Source organism: Ruditapes philippinarum, unplaced genomic scaffold (genome assembly GCF_026571515.1).
Source record: "Ruditapes philippinarum isolate M1 unplaced genomic scaffold, ASM2657151v2 ctg2738_1_1_1_1, whole genome shotgun sequence".
In the NCBI taxonomy this organism is placed as follows: Eukaryota; Metazoa; Mollusca; class Bivalvia; order Venerida; family Veneridae; genus Ruditapes; species Ruditapes philippinarum.
Window position 1 is genome coordinate 30,554 of NW_026860781.1, and position 27,118 is coordinate 57,671.

General features: G+C 32.0%; 2 protein-coding genes across 4 annotated transcripts in view; one reads left to right on the plus strand and one right to left on the minus strand.

The window, feature by feature from the left end:
* LOC132713369 (leucine-rich repeat-containing protein 69-like) overlaps nt 1-17,016 on the plus strand; it is a 29,452-nt gene extending 12,436 nt beyond the window's left edge. For all 3 annotated transcript variants that reach the window (XM_060695934.1, XM_060695933.1, XM_060695936.1), the window contains exons 2-12: nt 1,846-2,095; nt 4,582-4,634; nt 6,167-6,310; nt 7,388-7,553; nt 8,130-8,199; nt 10,496-10,607; nt 10,996-11,050; nt 11,744-11,904; nt 14,461-14,585; nt 15,220-15,378; nt 15,684-17,016. In XM_060695934.1, coding sequence (XP_060551917.1) covers nt 1,865-2,095; nt 4,582-4,634; nt 6,167-6,310; nt 7,388-7,553; nt 8,130-8,199; nt 10,496-10,607; nt 10,996-11,050; nt 11,744-11,904; nt 14,461-14,585; nt 15,220-15,378; nt 15,684-15,841 — 1,434 coding nt within the window. In that variant the 5' untranslated portion in view covers nt 1,846-1,864 and the 3' untranslated portion in view covers nt 15,842-17,016. The remainder of the gene's footprint in view (nt 1-1,845; nt 2,096-4,581; nt 4,635-6,166; nt 6,311-7,387; nt 7,554-8,129; nt 8,200-10,495; nt 10,608-10,995; nt 11,051-11,743; nt 11,905-14,460; nt 14,586-15,219; nt 15,379-15,683) is intronic.
* Nucleotides 17,017-23,279: 6,263 nt separating this feature from the next.
* LOC132713370 (tRNA (adenine(58)-N(1))-methyltransferase catalytic subunit TRMT61A-like) lies at nt 23,280-26,801 on the minus strand (the record flags this gene model as incomplete). The annotated part of the gene is given in 3 exon segments (XM_060695937.1): nt 23,280-23,947; nt 24,796-24,939; nt 26,679-26,801. Coding segments are annotated over 3 exon segments (779 nt in total), but the record flags the coding sequence as incomplete, so codon positions are not given.
* Between the last annotated feature and the right edge of the window lie 317 nt (nt 26,802-27,118).

Here is a 27,118-nt window from a genome sequence, read left to right on the forward strand (position 1 = left end):
TATTATTAAATGGACTTGTTCATCTTTTTGTCATTTTGAGGGGAAATTTTAAAACAAATACTGACTGATTAGCAAACGGTTGCAGACCATGGTAAGACAGCATGGCCGGTGTGCAGACTGATCTTGGTCTGCAGTTGTTGTATATGTAGATTCTTTAGCTGCCATTGGGCTTATATAGTTCTTTCCCTCATTTAAAACTTATTGTTTTACATCAGGAAATGGATATTATATTATGGTTAGAGATATTTCTATGAGGAAAGAAATGTCTGAAACTTGCATAATATCTTCACTTAAAGTTTTTGTTTTTCATTTATATTATGTGAGAAAAGATGTCAGAAGACTGCTGCAATCTGTTATCTCTAGTGCACCATATTTTCTCTCTATCAAATTATAACTCTAGAATTAGATGAATTTTATGAGATTTAATTTCCTGTGGAGAAACAGAAGTTCGGGTAATAAAGATGTTTAATTTGTCAGAGTACAAAAAACAAACAGGGAGACAAAGTTTAAAAAGTGTGATTTCCCATCAGCATAGTGATGCTGGTTGACAATTTTGTAAAAAAAAAAAAATATTGGTTAAAGTGATTTTTTTAAAATGAAGCACATTAAGGGGAATGAGTTGATTATTATTTGTAGGGTTACTTTTCTTGTGTAGTGTTTCATTGATAGGTCAATCCACCAATTTAAAATCCTGCAAAATTTCTTTTTTGGTCTTTTGAAAAATGCAAAAAGGGGTGTGGCAGTAAAAAATTAGTTAAAAAAAATCGGATTTTTTTCCTTATATTTGAAAAATATATGTTAATGACTTATACTATCTAGAAAAGAATAAAAGTAATGAAAATCTGATTCCTGTTGGTGCCCATTATGGTCTGTAATCACTAAGCACAGTGGTATATATAAATAACATGATTATACTTTGATATTGAGGAATCTAACATCAGATTATTTACATTCAAGGCTTGTGATGACTATCATTAGTGCATGAAGAAATATATTAATGCATTTTATGATGGATCATTTTATAGATTTTGTTTATGATCAAATTCGTTTTTCTGTACGCAATGTGATTCTTGGCAGATTTTATCAGTTTTTAACATCAGTCTGTCTGTGGAATAAAACTGTTTCTTTGTAACATAAACTTTAATTGATTTTTAATTGATTTTATATAAATGTTGACCGTGTAATAAAGTTAAGTGTCTCCCATTTCAAAGTTTAAGACTATGAAACAAAAACAAATAAGTATCGGCCAACTATTTAAAGACAGTCATGTCTTACCCATTTTAGCTATGTAAAAATTTTATCACTATATACTGTTGTATATTTGTTTTAAAAACAGGAAGTTGAGAAGATATTTTTGCAACTCTTATTTATATCATCTTTTAGGCAAGTTTTTAAAATATCTGTGTTTCCCAGCCCATTTATATATATAGAAATATATATGAAAGCAAAACCAACACAATTTTAAATATCAATACAAATATTGCTTCGCTTTATTAGCTTCGTCAGTTGATACATAAAAGAAATGATGTAAATGTACCAATTGCCCACTGCTTAGAAAAAGTTGTTTTGTTTTTTTTTGGTCAATAGAAATTTTTGAATAGCAGTGACTTGTGGGTTAAGGTAGCAGGAGAAGAAGCAAACAAAATGCTGTGTTTGGATCCATGCTGGTCGCAAACCCACTATGTTGGTTTTGTTATGACACGACTCAAATTTGTTTTAGACCTTATTGATAGAAATACTGGTAGTACAAAGTGAGTGTTGATATTTTGTAGATTTAAGTACCTTACAATAGCTTGACTGCCTTCTACTGACAATGTAAATTATTTGCTATCTTTGATATTTCAGGTAGACCCAGTGTGGGACAATGACTGAAACATTGTCTCAATTTTTCACCTGGGCTGTGCGAGATGTAATCTTCTTCAGTGGTGATGTACAGACAACTACCATTGCCGTGGCAATCACCAGCTCTCTTTGCTGCTCTATTGTTGTGGCAGTGGTACATGTTATAGCATTAATCAGGCCACAGGGGGTAAAGAAAACTAAATCAAGAAGACATTTTCAAAGGTCAAGGTCAGAGAGCTCGCTTACTTCAAAGGTAAGCAAAATACAATGTTCAATATTGTATAATGAAGATACTAACAGTGTCGGTGTGACGTAAAAACCCAATCCAACAAACAAACAAAAATAAAAAGATTTCAGACTTAAATATTGTCAATCTGACTAAAGTTCAGATCTTATTATGTTTATATGTCGATCTGTCATCGCCATTAACTTATTGCCGTCTTATCAATTTGGATTTTCCAAAGGCTATTTTAGCAAACCTAACAGAGAATTATTTTACATCATCAGTGAAGTCAGTCAAGTCTTTAATTTTGCCTAATGAAAAAAAAGCAATTTTAAGTAGATATGTGGGAATATACTGTATTCCTAGAAACTTTTGCAGAAACAATATTTTGTGTTTTTCATAAGAAGACAATCTTTTGCGTGGTCATAGTGACTGCAAATTTCGCAAATATAATTAGTCACTGGGGTAAAGAGCATGTATATTACTTATATCACAATTAAGTTTCTGTGTTTGTTCACTCTATACCGGCAAGAAAAGACTAAGGCAAAAATACATTTATAGGATAGGTGGGGGTGGATAATCCTGAAAGCCTTTTTGCTTTATTAATTCCCTTGTTTGACTTAGAAAATTTGCTTTTTTCTAAAAAAAAAAACAACATTGAAGTCGTTCACTTTAAACTTTAAATAATTGTTGACTAGTTATGGCAGATAATTATGTTTCTATGTTGCTTTTATTTTACTATCCAGTAGTCAGAAAAGTGGAGCGCACTGTTACAATGCAGGCAGGTCTTGTCGGTATCTAAGCCTTATTGATTCTAGATAATTCATCTAAAAAGTGTGGCTGTCAGCATTTTTGTTCACCTCTAATGTCTTCAAATAGCGAAAATCATGTACTGGTACACAAATTGTGGTTTCTCAAAGGATAAAAATAAAAGTTATCCACTTTGCTGCCACTGATTGGCTGATTGAAAGGTCACAAGAGGGTGACCTCCTTTCAATCACTATAAGATCCACATGCAAACATTATAAAGAAAATCTGAACTGTTTGTAATATTGTAGCCTTGTTCCATTGGTTAAATCTTTACTGACACTTAACCAATCAGTATGATGCATGGATGCTGAATGGTTTTCTACATTTATTTTAGTTTTATAACTATGGATAACCTTGGTATAATTTTACAGTCATGCCAACACTTATTTCAGAGTGTAGGTGGGTGTAATATTTATTAAAGTGTATTGAGAAATTGAAAAGTGATCATTGTCAGAGTTTCAGTTACACCTTATTCAATGTGATAATTATTAGATATATTCCGATAACATGAAACAATAATGAGTTTTAGAAATTATTAAAATTTTAAACCTGAGATTTTCTAGAAGTTTGCAGGATTTCATTTTATTGTCTGTTTCCTAGTGCTTGAAAGAAAATAATAATGAAAAAAAATTAGTGAGGAATCTTTATGTGGTTTTTCAGATTTTTAAAGACAAAAGTAGAAATAGTTTATTATCTTGACTATCAAAAAAAAGAGGAGTTATTGAACTATATAACCCCAGACTGGCCGTCACACTTTGATGAAGTTTTTTCCATGAAAGGAATGGGTTTAAACTTTACACACTAAGCCTTGTTTCTGTGATTATATAACTTTATGGGCACAGGTCTCACAACTCTGAGTTACCTATTTACAGAGTTATGCCCCTTTTCTTACTGTCAAGCACTGTGAATAGTCAAGCCTTCTGTTGTACAGGCAGCTCTTGTTGATATATGAGACATTTTAAAGTATTGTTACAAGATTGATATTATTATTACCTAGGGGTTTAAGCTCAGTTAACCCATGGTAGGTAAAATTCATTAATTACAACAATAACAGCAAACAATAATGACTGAAAAAATCTGAAAAGAATATGGTCTGGTGTGTTTCTGAATAATAAAAAGAAATGAACATGTATTTTTACAATAATAGTTATATATAATGGTGTCACCACCTTACAAGAGTATGCTCAAGTCATTGAGTGTGCTCTATTATATGTCATGCAATATCCAGTGATTGGCAGGGTTCGCCATGCTGAGATTTATTATACTAATTTACACATAAAACCTATTAAGATTTCAATAGTATTCGAAAGAAATGTCAGCCAAATAAAGGCAAATGAGAGAATTGATCAATTTTTGTACAACAAAAAAATAAAAACCAATCTAATGCTATGCCCATCTCTATGTAAATAGGAAGCTTCTTGCATACCAATAAAGTTTATACAGATTTCCTGGTATTATAAAATTGTCTGAATGACTGTAATGAGTTAGGACCCAGCTGGTTAATAAGGAAAATACGAATGGAAATTAATTCTGAGAAGTCATACAGAACCTTCTTGTTTGACATTTCTCCATGATGTATGGAAGAATTATTGTTTTACAAATTCCTTGGTTTGGTTTTTTTGCTGCTGTTGTTTTTGCTTTTTACAGAAAATAAGTTTGTTTTTTTAAGAATTAGTGCAGAAATTGTTTGAAATTTGTATTTTCAGAAATATTCCCCTGTTTGGCTGTCAAGTGGAAAAGTTCATGTGCCTTGTGTAAAGTAAGTTAATTTGATGAAGCTTGCATGTTTTTATATTTACGCACAGTCATATATGATTAAAATTAAAACATCTCTCTCCGGTATGATTCAGAAAAACAAATAATGAATAATTAAACTCTTCAGATTGAATGTGCTAAAGTGATATTAAATTATTGTTGGCTGAATGCTTCTCTTAAAATATCTGGTACATAATTTGCATAATTGATAAGCTTAAGTGTCATCCGAATCAAATTAAATGTAAAAAAGGTATAAATTTTTGAATACCCGTCTAGTGTTTCATAATAAAGTTGTTATTAAAGTAGGCATGCTTTCAGACTGTTTTGATGATCAGATTTTTAACCAAGTTTCTCAACAGGAAAAATCTAATCAATAGATTGGTTAAAGTCCGTGGGTGGTTTGATGTTCCTATATGATTTCTTCTGTGTGCAACTTATTTTTCAAATCTCTTTAACTTTCAGAACTCTTTGTTATTAAGTTCACTTTGCATATTGTTATCAAGTTCACTTTGCATATTTGGGGGGGGGGGGGGGCTTACTGCGCTTATTAACGCGATAATTATGTAATATTCTCTTCTATTCTCTCAGATCTTTTTTATGAAAAGCCCCTTGTTCATTTTGTCAAGATTTTAAAACTAATTTTAGCAGAACACCTTAGTTTTTGTCAATATCCTTGTACAAATGTACTTGTTTTGTTATCAAGTAGTGCATTGTCAGTTTAACTGTTAATTTAGAATAATTTTTAACAACTAAGCAAAACTAGAAAGGAACATTTGATGGTTCTACTTTTATTAGTGTTCCAACTATTACACCAGCACAATTTTTCATATGTGTATTTTTCATTTGAAGATTAACATAGATATTTTCACATAAACATTTTGTAGTTAAGTAGCTCACTACATGTATGTCAAGTGACTACAGTCAATAAATTTCTACACTTGTGTCAAGTGATTGATTACAGTTAAATATCTGTACTGGTTTAAAATCATGGGTAATCACTATGGATAAGTGCTTTCTGTTATATGACTGAAATACTGTAATTTAGCCAGTAAACCATTTATTTGACCCTGCTTAATTTAAACAGTGTATTTTCTCTCCTTTCATTAAAAAATGTTTGTCTTTCTGTAAATGAATCATTTCCTAGTGGCATTGCCAATGGCTAAATTGTCATTTTCCCTAAATGGTTTCCAAAATTTCTCAATAACTTTAAAACTCATGTTTGACTTTTTTTAACCTGTATCTAACTGATTTCAAAACAGGAATAAATCTTAATTGGGTGGACAAGGTCTTGTTCCTTAAATAGTCAGAAAAAACACTGTTATGTAGTAGGACTTTGCTTTGAATTAGGAGCAGTTGGTAATCATTATGTTTTGAAGGGATTTTAGAAACAAATTCTAAAAACTAAAGTCAATACATTGTAGTATATAAAACCCACTGGTATGACTGGATAGATGTACAGACTGACTTGACTCTGGTTTCATTAGCAAGCCATTGTTATTGGTTATAGTCAGAAAGATAGTAACCTATCTATTTTAGATGTGGTCATTTCTATGCGGATGATGGATGTAGATTTGTTACATGTAAATCCTGCTGTTTCTCTGTTTTGTTATGTCAAGTACACCAGAAGAAATCCATATCAAGTACGCCCTGTGATGATAAAAATACAGAAATGGATCTAAGGTAAACCTTATATACATGTATATTGTTGCTTTAAATGGTCTTTTTATTGTTTGTAAATAGAAAAGTTACAAAACGCCTTGTCTTATTATTAGGGGGAAAAAAACAGTGTCTACTCCAAAACCATCTTACAAAATTATGCCATATAAATTAATGATATTTTTACACAAAAATTTTCGTTTACAAATATAAGTGCCATAAACATTGATACAGAATCTAGATGATAATAATCAAATGTGTTTGAATGAAATATAATTTATGAATGCTTGACAAACATTAAAGATATTGAAACAGGTTAGAGGATTTTTGGAATTATGAAACCCCATAAATACCTGTGAAAAAAAGTAGGTTAATACTGGCTTCTTAAAGGGACTCACTCCACTGAGGTTTTTTTGGACATAATGGGAATGAAAATATTTTTTCCAGATAAATGTACCATTTGATGTAGGTTTAGACTACTAATCTTTGTGCAAAATTTCAGATTAAATGCGCACTTCGTTTTTTCCAGAATGATGATTCAAATTGTAAAAAAATGACCCCCAATAAAAAATGTTTAAGACACTTTTCATTCAAATCTGGCTACGAAAAGCATAAAAATATGGTTTTCAATTTATTTCAAAGTATATTTCTTAACTATCTTTGCATATATTTCTGTTTAAAGTGCCCCAGCTCATTAAATTTTATGTAAGAAATTCAAATGTTATTTTTTTAGGCTTTTAAACCTCAGTGGAGTTCTTTTAATATAACCACCTACTAAACAGAAAAATTTACATATACTATAAAACTTGCACAGTCTAATTTGAGCTATTGTTCACTTCCAAGAAGAGGTCACTAAATTGCTGTCCGCTTCAAGCGGCTCCCTGTGGCCATTTTGAATCCAAACAATGGTCAGTGTCATCTTGTTTACAAACTTTGTAGATTTTAAATGTTATATTTTATGCAGCCTTTGAATTCTATATTCATGTAAGTTCTCAATGAAGCAAAATACCATACGTATGTTTTTGTTTTCATTTGATTTATTTAAAGAACTGTTACATATTAATTGTGGTTTGTTTTTCCCTACTTTTCTTATTATTTTAGCTCTATAGGCATGCAGGCGTGCCCTGAGAGACTTGGATTCATTGGTCACCAGTTAACTTGCCTCAATTTGTCAGACAATAAGCTACATGAGCTTCCGCCAGAGATTGGATGTCTGCGGGGACTGCAAGTGCTTTCATTGCAACATAATCAACTGTCAAAATTACCAGTAAGTTGTATTTCAAAATAATAGGTAGTATTAGCCAATCTTTTGGGACTTGTTACAATTGTTTACTGCTCATCACTCATATGTTTCTGCAGTATGTAATGACCCACCCATTTCACTGCTTTTACATTCCCGTCTTGCAGGTTCTTACATGTGTTAATAGCCAGTTACTCTAATGATGGTTAAGTTATAGTACTTATCCTAAAACTGTAGATATAAAATCATACTATGATATACTTATCATTTGAGCAGAATAAGGACTGCAAGATGTAGTTAACATCGCTAAGAAATATTATTCAAACAAAACTTTGTATTTTTATGGAATAATGAAATATTTGAATACAACTCATGTTAATCTGTGAACAAAATTTATCCCTGAACCTCCTGAATTTGTATAATGAATTTTCCCAGCTTCAAATTTGAAACAGTCAGTATGAATTTTAAGGGACTTCATTTACAAAGTACGAAAATTGAACTGCCAACATCCTAGAGCCTGGTCAGACTATACTGGCTTGGATATATGCTGGTGGGAAAGACTAATCATCTTAGGCTGCAGCAGAAGTTTATCTTATTTTACAGGAAACTGTGGGATCATTGACAGAGCTTGCTTATTTTGACCTCAGCCATAATCAGTTTACCTCATTTCCAGGTATATAATTCTTTATTTATTCACAGAATTTTTAAGGACGTTGTTTTCTGGGATGGTCAGTAACAATATTTTCATAACGTCTTATTCTTTGTGGTGGTAATATTATGATTGAAACATGACTGAAGTTGAAAGCCTTGTGTATATAGTCATTGAAACCATTTGTCTGTTACTCCATTTGAAGTTAACCTAAACTCGCAGGTTGGATATATAAGTTTTACTTGTACCAATGGCTCCATAATTTACACACTGTGTCTTCAATTTTTCCACAAGTATTTCCCTCTTTAGTGCTTTGAAAAATAGGTATGGTTAAGCTGTTCTGGTGAGTTTGATATATGGGGGGTAATAGAAGATAGAAAACTGGTATTGCTACTTGTATTTATTGTTCATGCTTCAGTTTTTGTGACATTGCACTACATGGTAATGCAGGCATTATTCTGCATATCTCTTTATGTAGAGCATTTAAGTATTAATACTTTATATTTGGTGGAACACTTAAGCAACATCTCTATTTGCCATGTAATTTTATATATTTCAAGTTACTTATGGATATAAGTTGGCAAATACTTCCATAGAGCAATATTATTTTGGCACTGAAACGAAACCTTTATTACTTAGTAGTGTTCTACCCAGTAGTAAATAATTCAAATGCTGCTGATAAAGGGTGTTAAACCTCTTATGCTTGGTGAATATGTCTTAAACTTCTCAACAAATTATATACAATAGGCAAATCAATAAAACTAATCCATTCATCTAGCCCATCACATCTGTAGAAAGCATATCTGTTATATTATAGACAAACAGAGGTGTTAGCATTCAGGAGAAGAAATTTCCAAGAAGTCTGTGAAAGCTAGAAACTGTCAGAAAAATATCTTATACATTGCATTTCCAAGACATATTTCTTCTAAGAATTGCAGCTTTACCTTTTCAGATATTTACAATGCATTTAAAATATTGACAATTCAGATTGAGAATTATTAAAGTAAAAATGTTTTGTGTGTTCTGCCGACATTTATACAAGTATTCATAAAGAAACTATGTAGTAAATATTGGGTCATGTACATGATGTATTAACCTTTAATCAATGGACTTGTCCTGCTCCCATTTATAGAAATTTCTGTTATCAATTTTTGGGGATATCAAGATTAAAATTTAAGGTTAATCAGCCAATAGGACATTATAATATGATAAGGCCTAGAGCTTTGATATTTGGTGTGTAAGATTGTAAAAATGGACCTTTGCTAAGTTTGATTTTACCATGACCCAAGACATAAATTGACCCCAGGTGTCACTTTATTTTACATAGAGTCATTTAGGAAAACATTTTAAATCATTTTCTCCATAACTGCAAGACATAGAGCTTAGATATTTTGTGTGTAATTTTGTTTAGTATACCACTACTAAATTGACTTTGCCACCAAGCCACTTGATTTTGGTTTTACATAGACATGTTTAAGGGAAACCAAGAGCTTAAATGTTAATTGTTTGGCATTATCTGGTTTTAATTATTTTGCTCAAAGGAAAATCAGTGTCAGGTGAAAGATCTAGGGCAATCATTTTAAGTATTTTAACACCTTTTATATAAGGATAAATAGTTTTCATAATGGAAGTTTCTTTATCAAGTCATATCTCAAACTTTTTTCCAGTCATACTTCATAATAATATGACATGTAATCAATAAATGAGTGAGATGGACTCATAAAAGAACTAGAAATGTGGCCATTTAACATGAATTCCCCAATATTCCTATGTTATGTCAGACAGGTTAAAGGCAGAAAGACACAGTAGACATTAAAACATTATATTTATATATATGCCACCCCCTAATAAGTTGGGACAGGTAAAATATTTTAACTGTCATTCCCCTGTTAATATTTATGTTTATTATATACTTTTAAATGAAATATTGAGAAATATTGATGAAATAAAATGCGTATATTTTTCCGTATTTTCACTGTAAAAATTCATTTTTCACTGCAGTTAAACATATTTTCCGTATTTTCACTGGTGTCTTGCTGGACTACTTTCTTTAAAATTGTGCCAGTACTCAAAAATTAAGCGAAAGTCTTTCAAATTTTAATGTCCAGACAGAGAAAAAATGTATATATAATAAACAGAAAATTCAAGTTTTTAACTATAAATACATGATTTATTTTCATCTTGTGGCATGAAAATTATCATATTTCACTCGTGGCTACCGCCACTCATAAATATTTATTTTCATACCACTCGATGAAAATAAATCATGTATTTATAGAAAAAACTTGAATATCCTCTATTTATTTTGTATTTATTTCAGATTACATACAAAGTTTGGTTCAGCTTAAAGAATTACATATGTCTCACAATGAATTGTCTCAATTGCCTTCAAAAATCTCCTTTCTAGGCAAACTTCTAGTCCTTGATATCAGGTAAATATGTTTATTTTTTAGACATAACATAAGTCCTTGATATCAGAAAAATATGATTATTTTAGATATAACTTAAGTCTTTGATATATAAATAAATATGTTTATTTTAGATAAAACTTCATGCCTTGATATCAGAAAAATATGATTATTTTAGATATAACTTTAGCCTTTGATATCAGAAAAGTATGTTTATTTTAGATAATTTAAGTCCTAGATATCAGGTAAAAACAGTGAAAACCCTTACTTATAGGAATAATCATCATTTTAAAGCTGTTTTTCCTACATTTGTTTGGTTTAATAGGGTTATACACATTATACCTATATGTTTTATAGTTTAATGATTCTGCTGTGTGTATATAATGGTCTGGTTTAATATTTTTAATTTCAGCCACAACAGTTTAGTCAGTTTGTGTGTTGAATTATTTTCTCTTTTCCAATTAAAGGTAAGTTGAAACTAAAAACTTATTACTGCCAATAAAATATGATACATTTACGATCTGTTTTCATGGAAACACAATTTAGTGCTTATTGAATAATTGTGTCTGAATTTGTCTAGGTATATTGTTGAGCTGTTTCGTTTGTTGAGCTTTTTCTGCTCTTTGTTTTTCTGCTCTTTACAGCAATTTTTCTTTTTCAAAGTTTTATTTGTCATGGCTTTTGGCTCAAAAATTGCCCTGTTACTTTGACATGCATTGGAAGCATATTTGAAAAAGTACTACTCAGAAACTAAAATGCCCAGGCAATAGATTTTTGGTATGTATTTTAACCTTCTTGTCTTCTTCAAAAGTTTCACAACACCACTTGACCCTCACTGGTGTAGGTTGAATACCACTAGGGACTTTAGATTCTTTTTTGTGAGGAAGCTATTTAGCTAGCTTATGGAATGTCAGCGGTTCTACTCAGATGCTCGCTCATGCCTGAAATAATGTGCAGAGTCACATGAGATCTTCCTAAAAAAAAAACAAAAAAAAAACACACCAAAAAAACCCCCAAATCTAAGGTGAACAGATATAAGGCCATCATGGCCCACTTGTTCAATATCAGATTTGAAATATGTTTTCTATTATATCAGAAAATGTGCTTTAAATAACAATAAAGATTTTTTTTATTGAAGAAATAAAATTGGGTTATTTCAGGTGCTTAATATAGGAGGAAATAAGCTGGAGAGTTTACCTAGTGAGATAGGGAAGTTAATCTGTCTGGACACCCTAGATGCTAGATCCTGTACCTTATCATATCTACCTAGTGCCATAGGAAACTGTTCTAATCTTAAACTGCTCAGGCTTAATGACAACAGGTTTGGATATTTTAAATCTTGTATCACTTTATATAATACTGCAAACTGGTAACATTGACTGTTGAATTTCATATGACAGTTATGACGTTTATTTCTAGCATATCAGACTGGTATTTTGGTAAGTTTTACCCATGCTGATAATTTCATCTGGTATGAGGGGGTGCCAGATGAGTGGCATGTTCCAAAATGACATTGCTTTGGTGCATTTTCAAATGAAACTGCCATCATTTCACAAGTACATTTATAAACTATTGTAAGAAAATGGTGGAGGCGTGGCCAAGTGGGACTAGTAATCTAAGGATTGCTGACTGTGTGGGTTCAAGCCCTGTCAGGTGCAAGCCATTGTTTCCTTGTGCAAGAAACTTTACATGTATTGCTTAGTACTGGTTGGTGCCAGGAAAGGATTTGAGAGTGTTACAATAAGCTTATAGCTTCCAACACAATCAAACTAAAATAAATTTGTATAAACTAGGAAAATGGTAAAGGATGAAAATATAATAACTTCCATGAAAAATTGATTTATGGAGGCAAACCATATAAAATATGGAAGAATATGCAAGGAAAATTATTTCAAGTTTTTGTAGTTAAGATCAGAATATTCATACCCAGGGTACCCACCCTAAGGGCAACTTCCAGATGAACAGATATTTTTATTCCAGCTGCCACACATGACAGATATTATCAATTATTGATATACATGGCTTCAGCAGATTTATGAATTACTTTCCATTATAATGGGAGGAAGCATTTGTGCTGTATTATTTTGTAATAAAGTTTTGATTACAATAATTTACTTTATTAATAAAGTTAAGGTTACAATTTTTCAGCCATAAACAGTTTGTATATCATGTTATCTCATTTTCATTATAAATATGAGTTTAGTCAAGCTAATTACCTACACCTTTACATTATAGTAATTTAATAAGTAATTTAATATATAGAAAGTGATATTGATTTTGTTTTACCTGAAATTTGATAATGTCTAATAGCTGGAATTGAAAGATTTAGTTAAAAACAGATGTTGCCATATACAATTTCTAAGACTTTGATTTTCTTACAGTCTACAAAAAGAATAGTTTATGAAGTAATGTCTGCAAAATATGTGTCACTTTTTAACTGTGAAAGGAATGAAATGAATGCAAGTCTGAAGGCATAATAATAATGATATTACGATAATGAAATTGAAACTTCATACTAGTGTGACTTGCACACTAGTTCAGTAGAGATAAAAACAGACTACTTTTTCTGATATCTGTTTTATTAGACAATGTGCTTTAAAAAAAAATGCAATTATATTAATTGAAATGCATTTTATCTATGGTAATAATTCTAACAACTCAGCAGCTGATAACTTACTATTGATTTTTACACTGGATTTATTTGGTAAATTAAATGTATGCTTTATAATGTAAAGTTATGCATTTAATTTGACATTGACAACTTAAAGGCCAATAAGGCACCAAAAATGTTATCATTTTTATTTTTTAAAAGCTTTTTAGTAGCTTGACTTTTTGAAGAACAGTGAGAGCTTTTGTACTATTCTAGGCTTCAATGTTGGCATCACACTTTGGTCAAGTTTTTGCATGCAAGTTGGTTTCTATATTACCTTACTGTCAAGCAATAAGAATAGTCGAGTTTGCTGGTCTACTGACAGCTTTTGTTTTTAATGCCCTTTTGCATTTTTCAAAACATTTACTCATAGGCTATATAACTGAGCCATATTTTTCTTCTTTCAAATTTTGCAATAAGATATTATAGTGATTAGATATTCTGTATGGAATTCAAATTACCACTTTGTTAACAATTACAATTTGCTGCCTTTGTGATAGATCATCTGGAGCATTTGAAATGGAAAAATATGCAAAACATAATGAAGAGGTATACTCAGAATTTAATCAATTGAGCCGTGCCATGACAAAACCAACATAATGGGTTTGCGACCAGCATGGATCCAGACCAGCCTGCACATCCGCACAGTCTGATCAGGAACCATGTTGTTCGCTTACCAACCCTATTACATGTAGAGAAACTGATAGCAAACAGCATGGATCCTGATCAGACTGCGCTGATGCGCAGGCTGGTCTGGATCCATGCTGGTCGCAAACGCACTATGTTGGTTTTGTCGTGGCGCGGCTCAATTAAATTTTATTTGCAATTGATGTGAGTTAAAAATCAAAAATTGGTATGTAAGTGCCTGAAAAGTTCAGTATGGAGATCATCTTTAAATGTGAGTTTGAGTTATGATGTTTTATGTATATTTTGTACACAACATTAGATCAAGAGCTTTCTTCTTGCATTTAAGTGTTTCATATCATTAATGTGAACAAGTTTAGAAACAGATTAGTCGAGTAAACTGGGGCAAAACCCAACCTGAGCAATAATGTGGGTTGGATTAGTTGTTATGATTAGGAAAATTCACTTTGTATGGAGTCTTGTATTGATTTGGATAAGTTGTCAAATATTGTGTTGTTTTAGTAGGTTATCAATTATTGTGTTGTTTTAGTATGTTATCAATTGTTGTGTTGCTTTAATAGGTTATAGTGTTATTTATTTCAGATTGAGTCTGTTACCATCAGAGCTGGGTCAACTGGGCCATCTAAATAAATTGGAGTTAGATAAGAATAGTCTTCAATACCTGCCTTACACATTATCATTCTTACATGATAAACTTAGCCTTTCATGTAAGCTTTTCCTGTTTTGTTTTCGTTTACTATTAACATTAAAGTTATGTACTAAAATCTTTTAACAGTGCGCCAGCTTTTATATTGTAGTGATATTTTGACGTTTATGTTTATAGAATCAGATTTTTCAAAAAAAAGGTCATGTATTTCACAGGTCATATATTTAGATATTTTTACTATCTATATTATTTCTTTGATTAACCATGTCAGTATGTTTTGCTTTTTTTGAAATGCTGAATAATTAATAAAACTTAACTTTCATCATGATTTGAAATGTGATTTCTCATAAAGGTTATTTTTGCAGTTTAACTATAAGAGGAGAGTTGCTTGCTGAATTATGTTTAACTTGCCACTTTTTTTTAGTTCTTCTGCTATCTTTTGTATTATTTCATAAATAATACGCTATCAATGTTACAAATGAAAGATTCACATGAATGTCAGTAAAGAAACCTCAGAAAATCTTCAAATTGTAGATATTGCTTTACATGTCATGACTGTTGAAAAAAAGCTCTGTATTTACAATGTAAATTGCATAAATAATTCTTTATCATAGTTTTAATCTTGTGTTTTTATAATGGTATGTTATATATACATGTTAATGTGTTTTTAAATATCAAAATCTGTAAATTTTCAGTGAATGAAAACCCATTACTTTCACAAGAAGAATTTCCAAAGTTCAAATACAGTCCATTGCCGGGACCAAATTTGTTTCCAAGTCTTAAAGAGTTCACTGCAAGGGAGATAATTAAGAAAAACATTCCATCTACTAAAACATTACCAGTTGTGCTTCAAGGTAATTGAACTAATTCTTTTTTTCTAAAGCTCCATTGTATGAAAGAATTTAATGCTTTGCTTGATTTGAAAGAAGTTAAAGATTGGCAACACCTGCAGTGACATAGTCATGATGGTTTTATATATCAAGCAATCTGTAATTTGCGATGTTTAACTGATATAAACACAGTAAAAACCAATGATTGCGGTAAACCTATCAATAATCAGAGGAAACATGTGTTTTTATGCAATATATAGTATTTTATCACAATTTGTTAAAAACAGTATTTTGTTACAAAAATTTGATGGTTTCCTTATATTTTGTAGACATGCTTCAGAAGTCAGGGTGCTGTTCTAGCTGTGGGGAACCAGTCTGTGAATTTTATTGCAGTGAAGTTATTCCAGTGAATTTTTTATTTGGTGGAGACTGGGTCCCACTTTACAAGCAGATGTGTTCACCGCACAGACCTCAAGGATGTGGTTAATGGACCAGTCTATAGAAGATTCAAATATTATCTGTGATTAAAATTTGCTAACCAATCTATAGTTAATTTTTTAGAAACAAAATATAGGGATAATCCAATCAAATTTACTATAGAAAATTTATCAATTTGAATTTCTTATAAAAAAAAATTCATAATCAAATAGTTTTTAGGTCAAGACTAAAGACATTTTTCTCCTGCTTTGTGGTTCAAAATTACTCAAAATATCTTAATGGTGGTCTGTTGGTGTCATATTCTTTTAACATGCTTTTCGTATAGGGTAAAATAATGCACAGATTTATAATTTTATGTATAATTCAGGACTGGGTAACATACATTTGTTAATTTATAGATTGCTATATGTGCTACTTTATATCTATTGCATGTATTTATTGCCTTTTATTTATCCAGATGTGTTATTATGATTTTATTGATTTACTTTAATAGTCAGTTGGGCTATTTCCAATTATTTTATGATCATTCTGTTTTAGATATTATATGCTGATAACTGTGAAGTGTCATGCTCCTTACCTTGTGAAGATAAGTCTATTTTACTCTGCTGTTTAATGCCCTTTTTAGCTCACCTGTCACAAAGTGACAGGGTGAGCTTTTGTGATCGCTTTTCGTCCAGCGTCCGTCCGTCCGGCGTCCGGCCGTAAACTTTTACTTTAAATGACATCTCCTCATAAACCACTGAGCCAATTTCATCCAAACTTCATAGGAATGTTCCTTTGGTGGTCACCTTTAAAAATTGTTCAAAGAATTTAATTCCATGCAGAACACTGGTTGCCATGGCAACCGAAAGAAAAAACTTTAAATATCTTTTTAAAAAAACCATTAGAGCTAGAGCTTAGATATTTGGCATGAAACATCTTCTAATGAGTGTCTACCAAGTTTGTTCAAATAAAAGCCCTGGGGTCAAAATTGGCCCCGCCCCGGGGGGTCATTGATTTTCCCTATATGCTTATAGTAAACACTTAAAAAATTTTCTTTTAAAGAACCCAAAGAGCTAGAGCTAAGATATTTAGCATGAACATGTTCTAATGGGTGTCTACCAAGTTTGTTCAAATAAAAGCCCTGGGGTCAAAATTGGCCCCGCCCCGGGGGGTCATTGATTTTCCCTATATGCATATAGTAAAAACTTAAAAAATCTTCTTTTAAATAACTCAAAGAGCTATGGCTAAGATATTGAGCATCAAACATGTTCTAATAGGTGTCTACCAAGTTTGTTCAAATAAAAGCCCTGGGGTCAAAATTGGCCCCGCTCCAGGGGGTCATTGATTTTCCCTATATGCATATAGTAAAAACTTAAAAAATCTTCTTTTAAAGAACCAAAAGAGTTAGAGCTAAGATATTTAGCATGAAACATGTTCTAATAAGTGTCTACCAAGTTTGTTCAAATAAAAGCCCTGGGGTCAAAATTGGCCCCGCCCTGGGGGGTCATTGATTTTCCCTATATGCATATAGTAAAAACTTAAAAAATCTTCTTTTAAAGAACTCAAAGAGCTATGGCTAAGATATTTAGCATCAAACATGTTCTAATAGGTGTGTACCAAGTTTGTTCAAATAAAAGCCCTGGGGTCAAAATTGGCACCGCCCCTGGGGTCATTGATTTTCCATATATGTGTATAGCAAAAACATAAAAAATCTTCTTTGAAAAAACCCAAATAGCTAGAGTTAAGATATTAAGCATGAAACATCTTTTAGTGAGTGTCTACAAAATTTGTTCAAATAAAAGACCTGGGGTCAAAATTTGCCCCGCCCCGGGGGTCATTGATTTTCTTTATATGTGTATAGCAAAAACTTAAAATCTTCTTTGAAAAAACCCAAATAGCTAGAGTTTAGATATTAAGCATGAAACACCTTCTAGTAAGTGCCTACAAAGTTTGTTCAAATAAAAGCCCTGGGGTCAAAACTGGCTCGGCCCCAGGGGTGTCATTTTTTTTAAATATATGTGTATAGTAAAAACTTTTAAAAAATCTTCTTTTAAAAAGCCCAATGAGCTAGAGCTTAGATGTTTAGCATGAAACATCTTCTTATGGGTGTCTTCCAAGTTTGTGCAAATAAAAGCCCTTGGGTTTAATTGGCCCTGCAACGTTGGGGGGGTTGGGAGGCCTATGTACAGGTGAGCGACCTCAGGGCCATCATGGCCCTCTTGTATGTTTTTATTGTGAGCTGTTCCTTTTTAATTTAATGTCAGCAATGAAGCAGCTGTGAAGCTTTTTGGTGGCTGGACCCTGTACTGGTGTAGGTCCTTGGTAACTAGGTTCTATACATATTTAAAGGTCCTCTATGGTTGGGCCCTATACTGATGTATTGGTCCTTGATATCTGGGTCTTACACGGATGTATAGATCCCTGTTGGCAAGCCAAGAACTTCTACAGAGTTATGCAACCCCTTTTTTTGCTTTGCCTGTATCAAACTGTCAAGTGCAGAGAAAAGTGGAGCATACAGTCCTTAGACAGTTCTGTTTTTGTCAATTGTCTCACAAGTTTCTATCTATAGTTATACTATATATTTATTAAAACTGTACTTCCTTTATCACAAAAATTTTAATGAAAGAAAAAATGTAAAATGGTAACTGATTAATGTTACTTTGAAGCTTGATTATTTTATAATATATTGTATTTTAAATCAATTTATAGTACATGTACTGGATTGTGACTCCATTTAATTGGTCTTGTTTTTTGTGATTGAGTGTTATGAAAAAATGGCCATTACAGTAATAAAGATGGATTTAACACGATAAAATTCACATTATCTATCACATGTTAACCCATTACGCGATATACACGCCTTTTACACCCCCCCCCCTTTTTGTTGTCTCAAATGCTCATGAAGTAATGAGGTAACAGAAGGTAATGCTGTGCCTCAGGAAAACAAGAAAAAAACATTGTCAAGTGCTGCATTTTAAAGTCATTGTCCATCAAAATCATTTATTTATTTGTTAATTTGTTTTTAAATTGTTGTGTATAAATTCTTGGAAATCAGTTAATGTAGTTATTCATCTTTAAATATGCCCATCTAGTTTTAGGATAATACATTAATTTAATTATTTGATTGTAGAGAAAGTTTTAGCACTTCATTGTATTTTATTGGTTTAGTTAGTATGATATTTTAGTGAGCTTAATTATATACATATGTTTAAGAACAATTGCTTTTAATGAAATATTTTACCACCGACTTGTTTTTCCCAATTTTATGTGAACAAAAAATGCAAACTTCAGATGTTCAAATTGTAAATGTTGCTATTTTGTTCAGTGATTAATATATACATATTTAAAACACATTCTTAAGAGAATAATACAGAAAATTATTTCCAGACAATATCAGAATTCCAATGAAACTCGAGGAATAATTTATAACAGTCTAATTCTAGGTTATTGTTCTGGTTGCTCTCAACACATATGAGCCGCGTCACGACAAAACCAACATAGTGCATTTGCGACCAGCCTGCGCAGTCTGATCAGGATCCATGCTGTTTGCTATCAGTTTCTCTACTTGTTATAGGGTTACCGGTTTGTAAGCGAACAGCATGGATCCTGATCAGACTGCGCAAATGCGCAGGCTAGTCTGGATCCATGCTGGTCGCAAACCCATTATGTTGGTTTTGTCATGACGCGGCTCATTATGATTTTTTGCAGTTATTAATGTTTAACTAGTTTCATGGCCAGATATCCTTGTATAATGGCCAGCATTGGTTAATACTAATTACTATGTGATTTATACATGTATTACTTTGTAATCACAAATACTTTCACAATGATGCTAAAGTAGATAATTTTATGCTTTCTGATGGCTTTCCAAAAAATTATATCATTTTTTACGGAGACGAGGTTCATGAAAATTCACAACAATAAAAATGTACATATCATTCAATGTTAGCTGGTTTAAAACATGTTTACATTATTAATTTGGCTCATGGGTTTGGATGTAATCATATAAATACATTATTCCTCAACAGGTGAGCTGTTCTTAATTATTTATTGGCAGTTTAGACAAAGGGACCAAAATTTACACATATCCATCTATATTGTATTACTTCCTGTTTTTACAGCCATAATAAAAAGCAGAGGACTATTGCAGTAATTTTGTGGTACAGTAAGGTGTTCAATTTTCATCCAGTGCTCATAAATGTTTACATATATGTCATCTAGTCATTTAAATGTAGCTATTTATATCTTACATGTGTCTGTCTGTTTTTGTTTTATCTATGTCTTGTCATAATGTTTATGTACACAAATGTTATTGTTTTGCACAAAAGGATATTAACATATCTAATTTCTTGTTTCATGGGAAATAAAGCTTTAAAACACAAATAATAGTTTTGCTTTTCATTATTTTTATGAAGCATATCTGTAAAACTTTGTTTTAAGATTTTTTTCTAGTAAAAACACTACAGTGTATAATCTAAAGGTGATAATTTGCTTGCCTGCTTAACGACAACAAGGGTTGTAAATAAAACTTGAAATAAAACTTGAACTTGGTTTTAGTTTCATACACATGTTGTTATTTGAATATTCCTACTGTTGAAACTCTTGTTTTAAAAGAGCTCTTCAGAAAGGTCAGGCAGAAACGCTTCCCTTACAAAACAATACAGTAAAGGCCGAGTAAAACCGATAAAGATTTGACACTGTTTCACAAAGCTCATAAATAGATTATATTGAATGAGTGTAATTCATCTGAATTTATTTAACAAGTTGAATAAAGTTATATAATTGGAATCCTGGCTAGTATATTATTTTATTCAACAAGTTAATAAATTCGAACTTTACATGAATATAATATTCTATTTATCACATATACCCAAAATAAAGGCCGTTTTGATTGAAAAATAATCAGTTTTTATTGACACGCTCATGGTGTTCTTTACAATGCTAACATTTAGCGTATTTTTACACTATGCTTTTATAATGCAAGTGGTGTCATGTCAAAATATATGCACGGCTGTGCAATACCATTTTTACAGAGTCGCAAAAAAGGTACAGATATGTGATAGAGAAGGATTTCAGCTTTATTAGTTGACTGTAAGATATTTGTGATTATATTATTTTAAAATAATAGGAGTGTGTAATAGAACCACTAATCTTCTGTAACTAAATGCTATCTACCTTTCTGGGAAATTATGAAACCCAAAAATTGTACATTTATCAAATATACTCCTTAATTATCATATTTTTCCCTTTTCTTGACCTGTGCAGTCTACAGAAAGCTCAGTTTGATGTATTTATAAATCTGAGCTCTGAACAATGCTATATTTTATAGAAATGAACATCATGAACACTTAGATATTTATCTAATGTTTTTGGTTTACACTGTCAATATACCAACTCTTTCAATTATCTCATGTTTTACAATGAACAGTTTGATATACCAGCTCTCATTTATCTGATATATTTTACAAGGTAAAAATACAAATACAACAGCAATGTTAAGTTTGAAATGTAGTTTATTCACTCACAATTTAAATATCGAACTTTTCATTTTAACATTTACAATGCTAAATATCTTAAACTAACTTGCCAAGCTTTTAATCTGACCAAATGCACCATTCTTCCCTTAAGTTTTGAAACATGTACCAACTTCCTAGTGAAAAGAGCAGACCACGTCTTGGTAGACAGGAATGGTCTCTTGGTTATATTCAGTTCCTGCTAGCAGACTTAGTGGTTAATAAAGAAAACAAGAGGGCCATGATGGCCCTAGATCGCTCACCTGAATTATCAAACTCATCCAAACAATTACCTAGACAAGCATTCTGACCAAGTCTCATGACAGGTGAGTCAAAAATGTGACCACTACAGTGTTAACAAGGATTATCCATATTTGAGCAGTGCGACCTAGTTTTTTTACCCAGGTGACACATATTCAAACTTGACCTAGAAATCATCAAAACAAACTTTCAGACCAATTTCCAGGATACTTGGATCAAAATAGTAGCAACTAGAGTGTTAACAAGATTTTTCTATTTTTAGCTCCGGTGACCTAGTTTCACATGTGATTTCGAACTCATCCGAGCAATTACCTAGAGAAGCATCCTGACCAAGTTTGATGATAATTGAGTCGAAAATGTGACCACTAGAATGTTAACAATGGTTTTTCCATATTTGGGCGGTGTGACCTAGTTTTTCATCCAAGATGACCCATGTTCGATCTTGACTTAGAAATCATCAAAACAAACTTTCAGACCAATTAACAGAATATTTGGATCACAACAGTAGCCACTAGAGTGTTAACAAGATTTTTTTCTATTTTTAGCTCCTGTGACCTAGTTTTTTCATCCGAAATGTCCCATGTTCGATTTATTCCCAGCAATGACCTAGACAAGTTTCCTGACCAAGTTTGATGACAATTGAGTCAAAATTGTGACCACTAGAGTGTTAACAAGGTTTTTCTATTTTTAGCTCCTGTGACCTAGTTTTTCATCCGAGATGACCCATGTTCGAACTCATCCGAGCTATCACCTAGACAAGGCATCTTGATCAAGTTTGATGATGATTGATGCAAAAATGTGACCGCTAAAGTGTTAACAAGGTTTTTCTATTTTTAGCTCTGGTGACCTACTTTTTCATCCGAGATGACCCATGTTCGAACTCATCCAAGCTATCAACTAGATAAGCATCCTGACCAAGTTTGATGATGATTGATGCAAAAAATGTGACCACTAGAGTGTTCACAAGGTTTTTCTATTTATAGCTCCGGTGACCTAGTTTTTCATCCGAGATGACCCATATTCGAACTCATCCGAGCTATTATCTAAACAAGCATCCTGACAAAGTTTGATGATGATTGGGTCAAAAATGTGACCACTAGAGTGTTCACAAGGTTTTTCTATTTTTAGCTCCTGTGACCTAGTTTTTCATCAGAGATGACCCATGTTCGAACTCATCCAAGCAATTGACTAGACAAGCATTCTGACCAAGTTTGATGATGATTGGTTCAAAAATGTGACCACTAGAGTGTTCACAAGGTTTTTCTATTTATAGCTCCTGTGACCTACTTTTTCATCCGAGATGACCCATGTTCGAACTCATCCAAGCTATCACCTAGACAAACATCCTGACCAAGTTTGATGATGATTGGGTCAAAAATGTGACCTCTAGAGTGTTCACAAGGTTTTTCTATTTTTAGCTCTTGTGACCTAGTTTTTCATCCGAGATGACCCATGTTCGAACTCATCCGAGCTTTCAACTAGATAAGCATCCTGACCAAGTTTGATGATGATTGAGGCAAAAATGCGACCGCTAGAGTGTTCACAAGTAATTGTGGACGGCCGGACGGACGACGGACGACGGACATTCACCGATCCTAAAAGCTCACCCTGAGCAAGCTCAGGTGAGCTAAAAATCATTTGATTCCTAAGAACATATAATTCATCACATTTTTTTTAATTCCTAAAGAATATGGCACCAGGAATATAATGCCTCAATATAACAAAATAGTATTTCTTAATAAATTATCTACTGGATTGACAACATTTCAACTTCAAAAGTATAACACAGCTTACAACATTATCTGTTAGCTTGCATTACATGTGCAATATTTATGACACAACATGATGGTACTATTTCATGGAACTTTAAATAAACTACTACCATCATCAAGTTGGATAGAGTGTAGCAAAAGTAAGGAATCCAGTATGACCTGGCATTTGTATTGGTGGGGTTGCAGCCTTAAAGAAGAAACTTTGCTCATCTTTACAACCTATCAGATCCCAGCTATGTCTTGTATTCTCCACTGACTTCTCTCCGTCAAGTTTTTGTTTCTTTGATTTTCCTTGCTCTTCATCATCTTTATTGCCTCTCTTGCTGTCTTCAAGTTCTTTATTATCCAAATCTTTGTCATCTTTTACACTTGTTTCATTGTCCTTATTTTCTACACGACCTGCATTGACTGATTCTCCTTTAGAATTATCACATGATTCAGGTTTAACTTTTTCAGGTATAGCTTCTTCAGGACCTAAATCTGCTCTTGGTAAATTAATTGTTTTAACATCATAGTTTTTAAGGAGACATTCCAATGTTTTCAATTCTATAAAGCCATGCTGTGTTAATGTTTCACAAGTTTTCTGTACCTGTTCTATACATGGAGAAAAAGAACACAATCTTCCACCTGAAACATATTTAAACATGATTATAAACTCCACAGCATTAGCAACAATATTGCCAAGCCAATATATTAAATACAACCAGTTGGGAGCAAATACAGTGTAATATTAATCCCATCTAATGATCTATGACCAGATCCTTTATATTGTAGAATACTTATATTAGTATTTTGATACTAAAAATAACATCTCTGACAAATAAATCCAAATTCTACGCTTGGTATTAAAAATTAAGATATAAAGTACTAATTTAACACCATTCCAATTAGTAATATATGGGCACTGACTCAAATTAAATATAAATAGGAATTCAAATAAATGCCCAGTCTTTTTTAAAAAAAGTCCCAATTGAACTGAAATTCCTGATATCCGAACTGACAAATTTGCTGAAGTTCATTCAAGTATTGAAACAAACATATCTAAATTACCAAATATAATTGTACTAGTTATGCTTCAACCGACATATTGTGTAGAATATACTATCTCCCACAGTTCAAAATACTATGATTAAAGAGCCTGGAAGAAGGTTTCGAAAGATATTGAATATTTTACCCAATAAAGCAATTTTACAAAGCAAAATTTCACAAATGTTTCCACAAAATGGCTAGGAAAAGGCCTGTCTGGATTTCAAATGACTGTGTTAATTTCAGACTAGAATTATACTGAAATCCATGATAGTAAATAACATTTACCACTGACTTGTAAAGTTTTTTCTGAACTTTTATTAAGTCAAGCAATTGAAACTTAACAGTTTACTCAGAATGATTGTATTGTAAAGAACTGGTGAATAAGTTAAATTGAGATTGCAATTTTCTCTAAATTAATGAATACCTGCAAACAATTATTTTCTAACCTTCAAGTTTAAGAGCTTGTTTGGCACTTTTAATAACTTCCCATGGCTTAGGTAGATCTAGAAACACTGCATCTGCAATATGGTCCAACTGAAAGCCATCCTGGCATACATCTCTATGTGTTACTGTTACATTATCAGATATTCCTGCAATTATCAATTCAATCTACTATAGCCTGTAAGTCCAAAGAAATGCCTTGTAATTTGAATATTCTAAACATATTCAGTATTTTATATTATTTACTACACACTTGAATAAAACCAGGGATCACATTTCTTGGCAACTTGGGCAAAATAGTCGCTCTGTCTCCCTCAATTTTGCCCGGTTTGCTTAGAAAAGCGGAAATAAAGTCGCCCTTATTTGGATAAACAAGGCAATAATTGTGTCAAAATCTTCCACGCTCCACCTATTTTAAAACAGACTGTTAAAGCTATTTTCATTGGTTGGTAAAATTGGAAAACCAATGAAACGTGGCAATGCAATTGAGCGGGTGTTGGAAGTCAACATGTGACATCTTCCGAGTGTCGATAATTGCCAAATAAAATGTCAATAAACAACAATTTAACAGATTAGCAGCAATTCATTTCAATTGAGACCAATAAGGGACATACTTAGCGCATAAATTTGTCAGAAGGTCTAGTGATCATGTTGTATATGTTTGCAGATTGCTTTACAAAAGCGTATCGCCAAAAACTATAGTCAAACATTTTGATGTATAAAAAAAAACAAAAATTTTCTTGTCAAAAGTCGAAATAGCGAATAAAAAATGATAGGTAAATGGATTTCATTAGACAATTGTAGTGGTGAAATATCCAAGGATTATTCTTTTAATGAATTTCTAATCTTTGAGAATGGTTGTAAATTAAAGAAGTTAATATTTCACTGTGATGATACTTGCTAGCTGATGATTGTGATGCTCGAATAAAATGTAGCTAAAGCAAAATATTTTAACTTGCAGTGGTTGCAGTTTGATATTATTTGAGGACATCATTATTTTTTCTCTACTGTACACACGTTAACTATTCTGTTGAAAAAAAAAAAAAAGCAACACATAAACCTTATAAGGACTCTGCACTGTCTAGTAATATTTTTGGGGAAATATTGAATGATGAATTATACTAGTGATTTACTAAAATAAACTGTTTTTATTTTTTATTTCAGCACAACAACACCTAACTGCAAGACTGCAAGCTACACAAAATCTATGATGAACATAATAGAGATGAAAAAAAAGACTGCCTGCAATGCAAGCATTCATTTCATTTCACATTTGTAGCTTTGCTGTTTATTGTTATCATACAAGTTACTTAATAAACTGTTATGTACATGCATTGTTTTAGTCCACCCAATGTTTGGTCAATCTCAAACTTTTAAGTATAAGTGGAACATCAACACTTCCAAAAAATGCAAATTGTATGAACTTCTCCTTGTCCCCAAAAACTTCTCCCTATTTTCACTGGAGGGAAGTCATTTCTCATACATGTGAACTCTCCCACTTTAAGCGGGAGACTCCCGCTTTCTGCAGACATATTTTCTAAGAATTTTTTTAAAATAAGGGGTATTTTCACAAATTAAAGAAATCTCCCTATTTTGAATGTCAGAAATTCCTTCTTTGTTTATTGCAAATTCTAAAATCTCCCTCTTATTGAAGAAAAATCTCCCTCTTGATCATCAAAAAAAGTTCACATGTATGATTTCTCCCTAAAATTTAGGGCTAGCGTGATCCCTGAAAACAGGTATAAAATTATAATTTATCTTTTAAATAAAATGATTCAATCTTGACTTAAGGTCTCAATAACATAGGAATTTGGATGTACTGCACTTTATTGTAACTTCTGTAACATTTGCTACAGATACTATAAAGAGAAATACGGATACTTCATACCATGCCTTGTGAATTCTTCTTCTGCAACTTTTGCCCGCTGATCATGAAACTCAAATGTATGAAGATGTCCAGTTGGAGCTATGGTTCTGATGAGTGCATGCGATAGAGACCCACTGCCAGTACCTATAACAAATTTATATGTGTCTTGATTTCAGGATATTATTTCTATTACACATTTACACTCATACAAATCTAACTCTGAAAGAAAACTTTACATTAGCGATAATTGTATACATGTAAATTATAACTATTTTCTCAACTTATATACACAAAACATAGCATTAAAATCTTTGACACCAATATAGCAGTACAGTACTGTATGTATTGCTCACAAATTGGTGTATCAAACTTCAGAGATAATTACTGGATGAACCTACCAAATATACTCAGGTTAAGACCCCGGGTCTTATAAGTTATCTAGAATATTACATGTACACAAT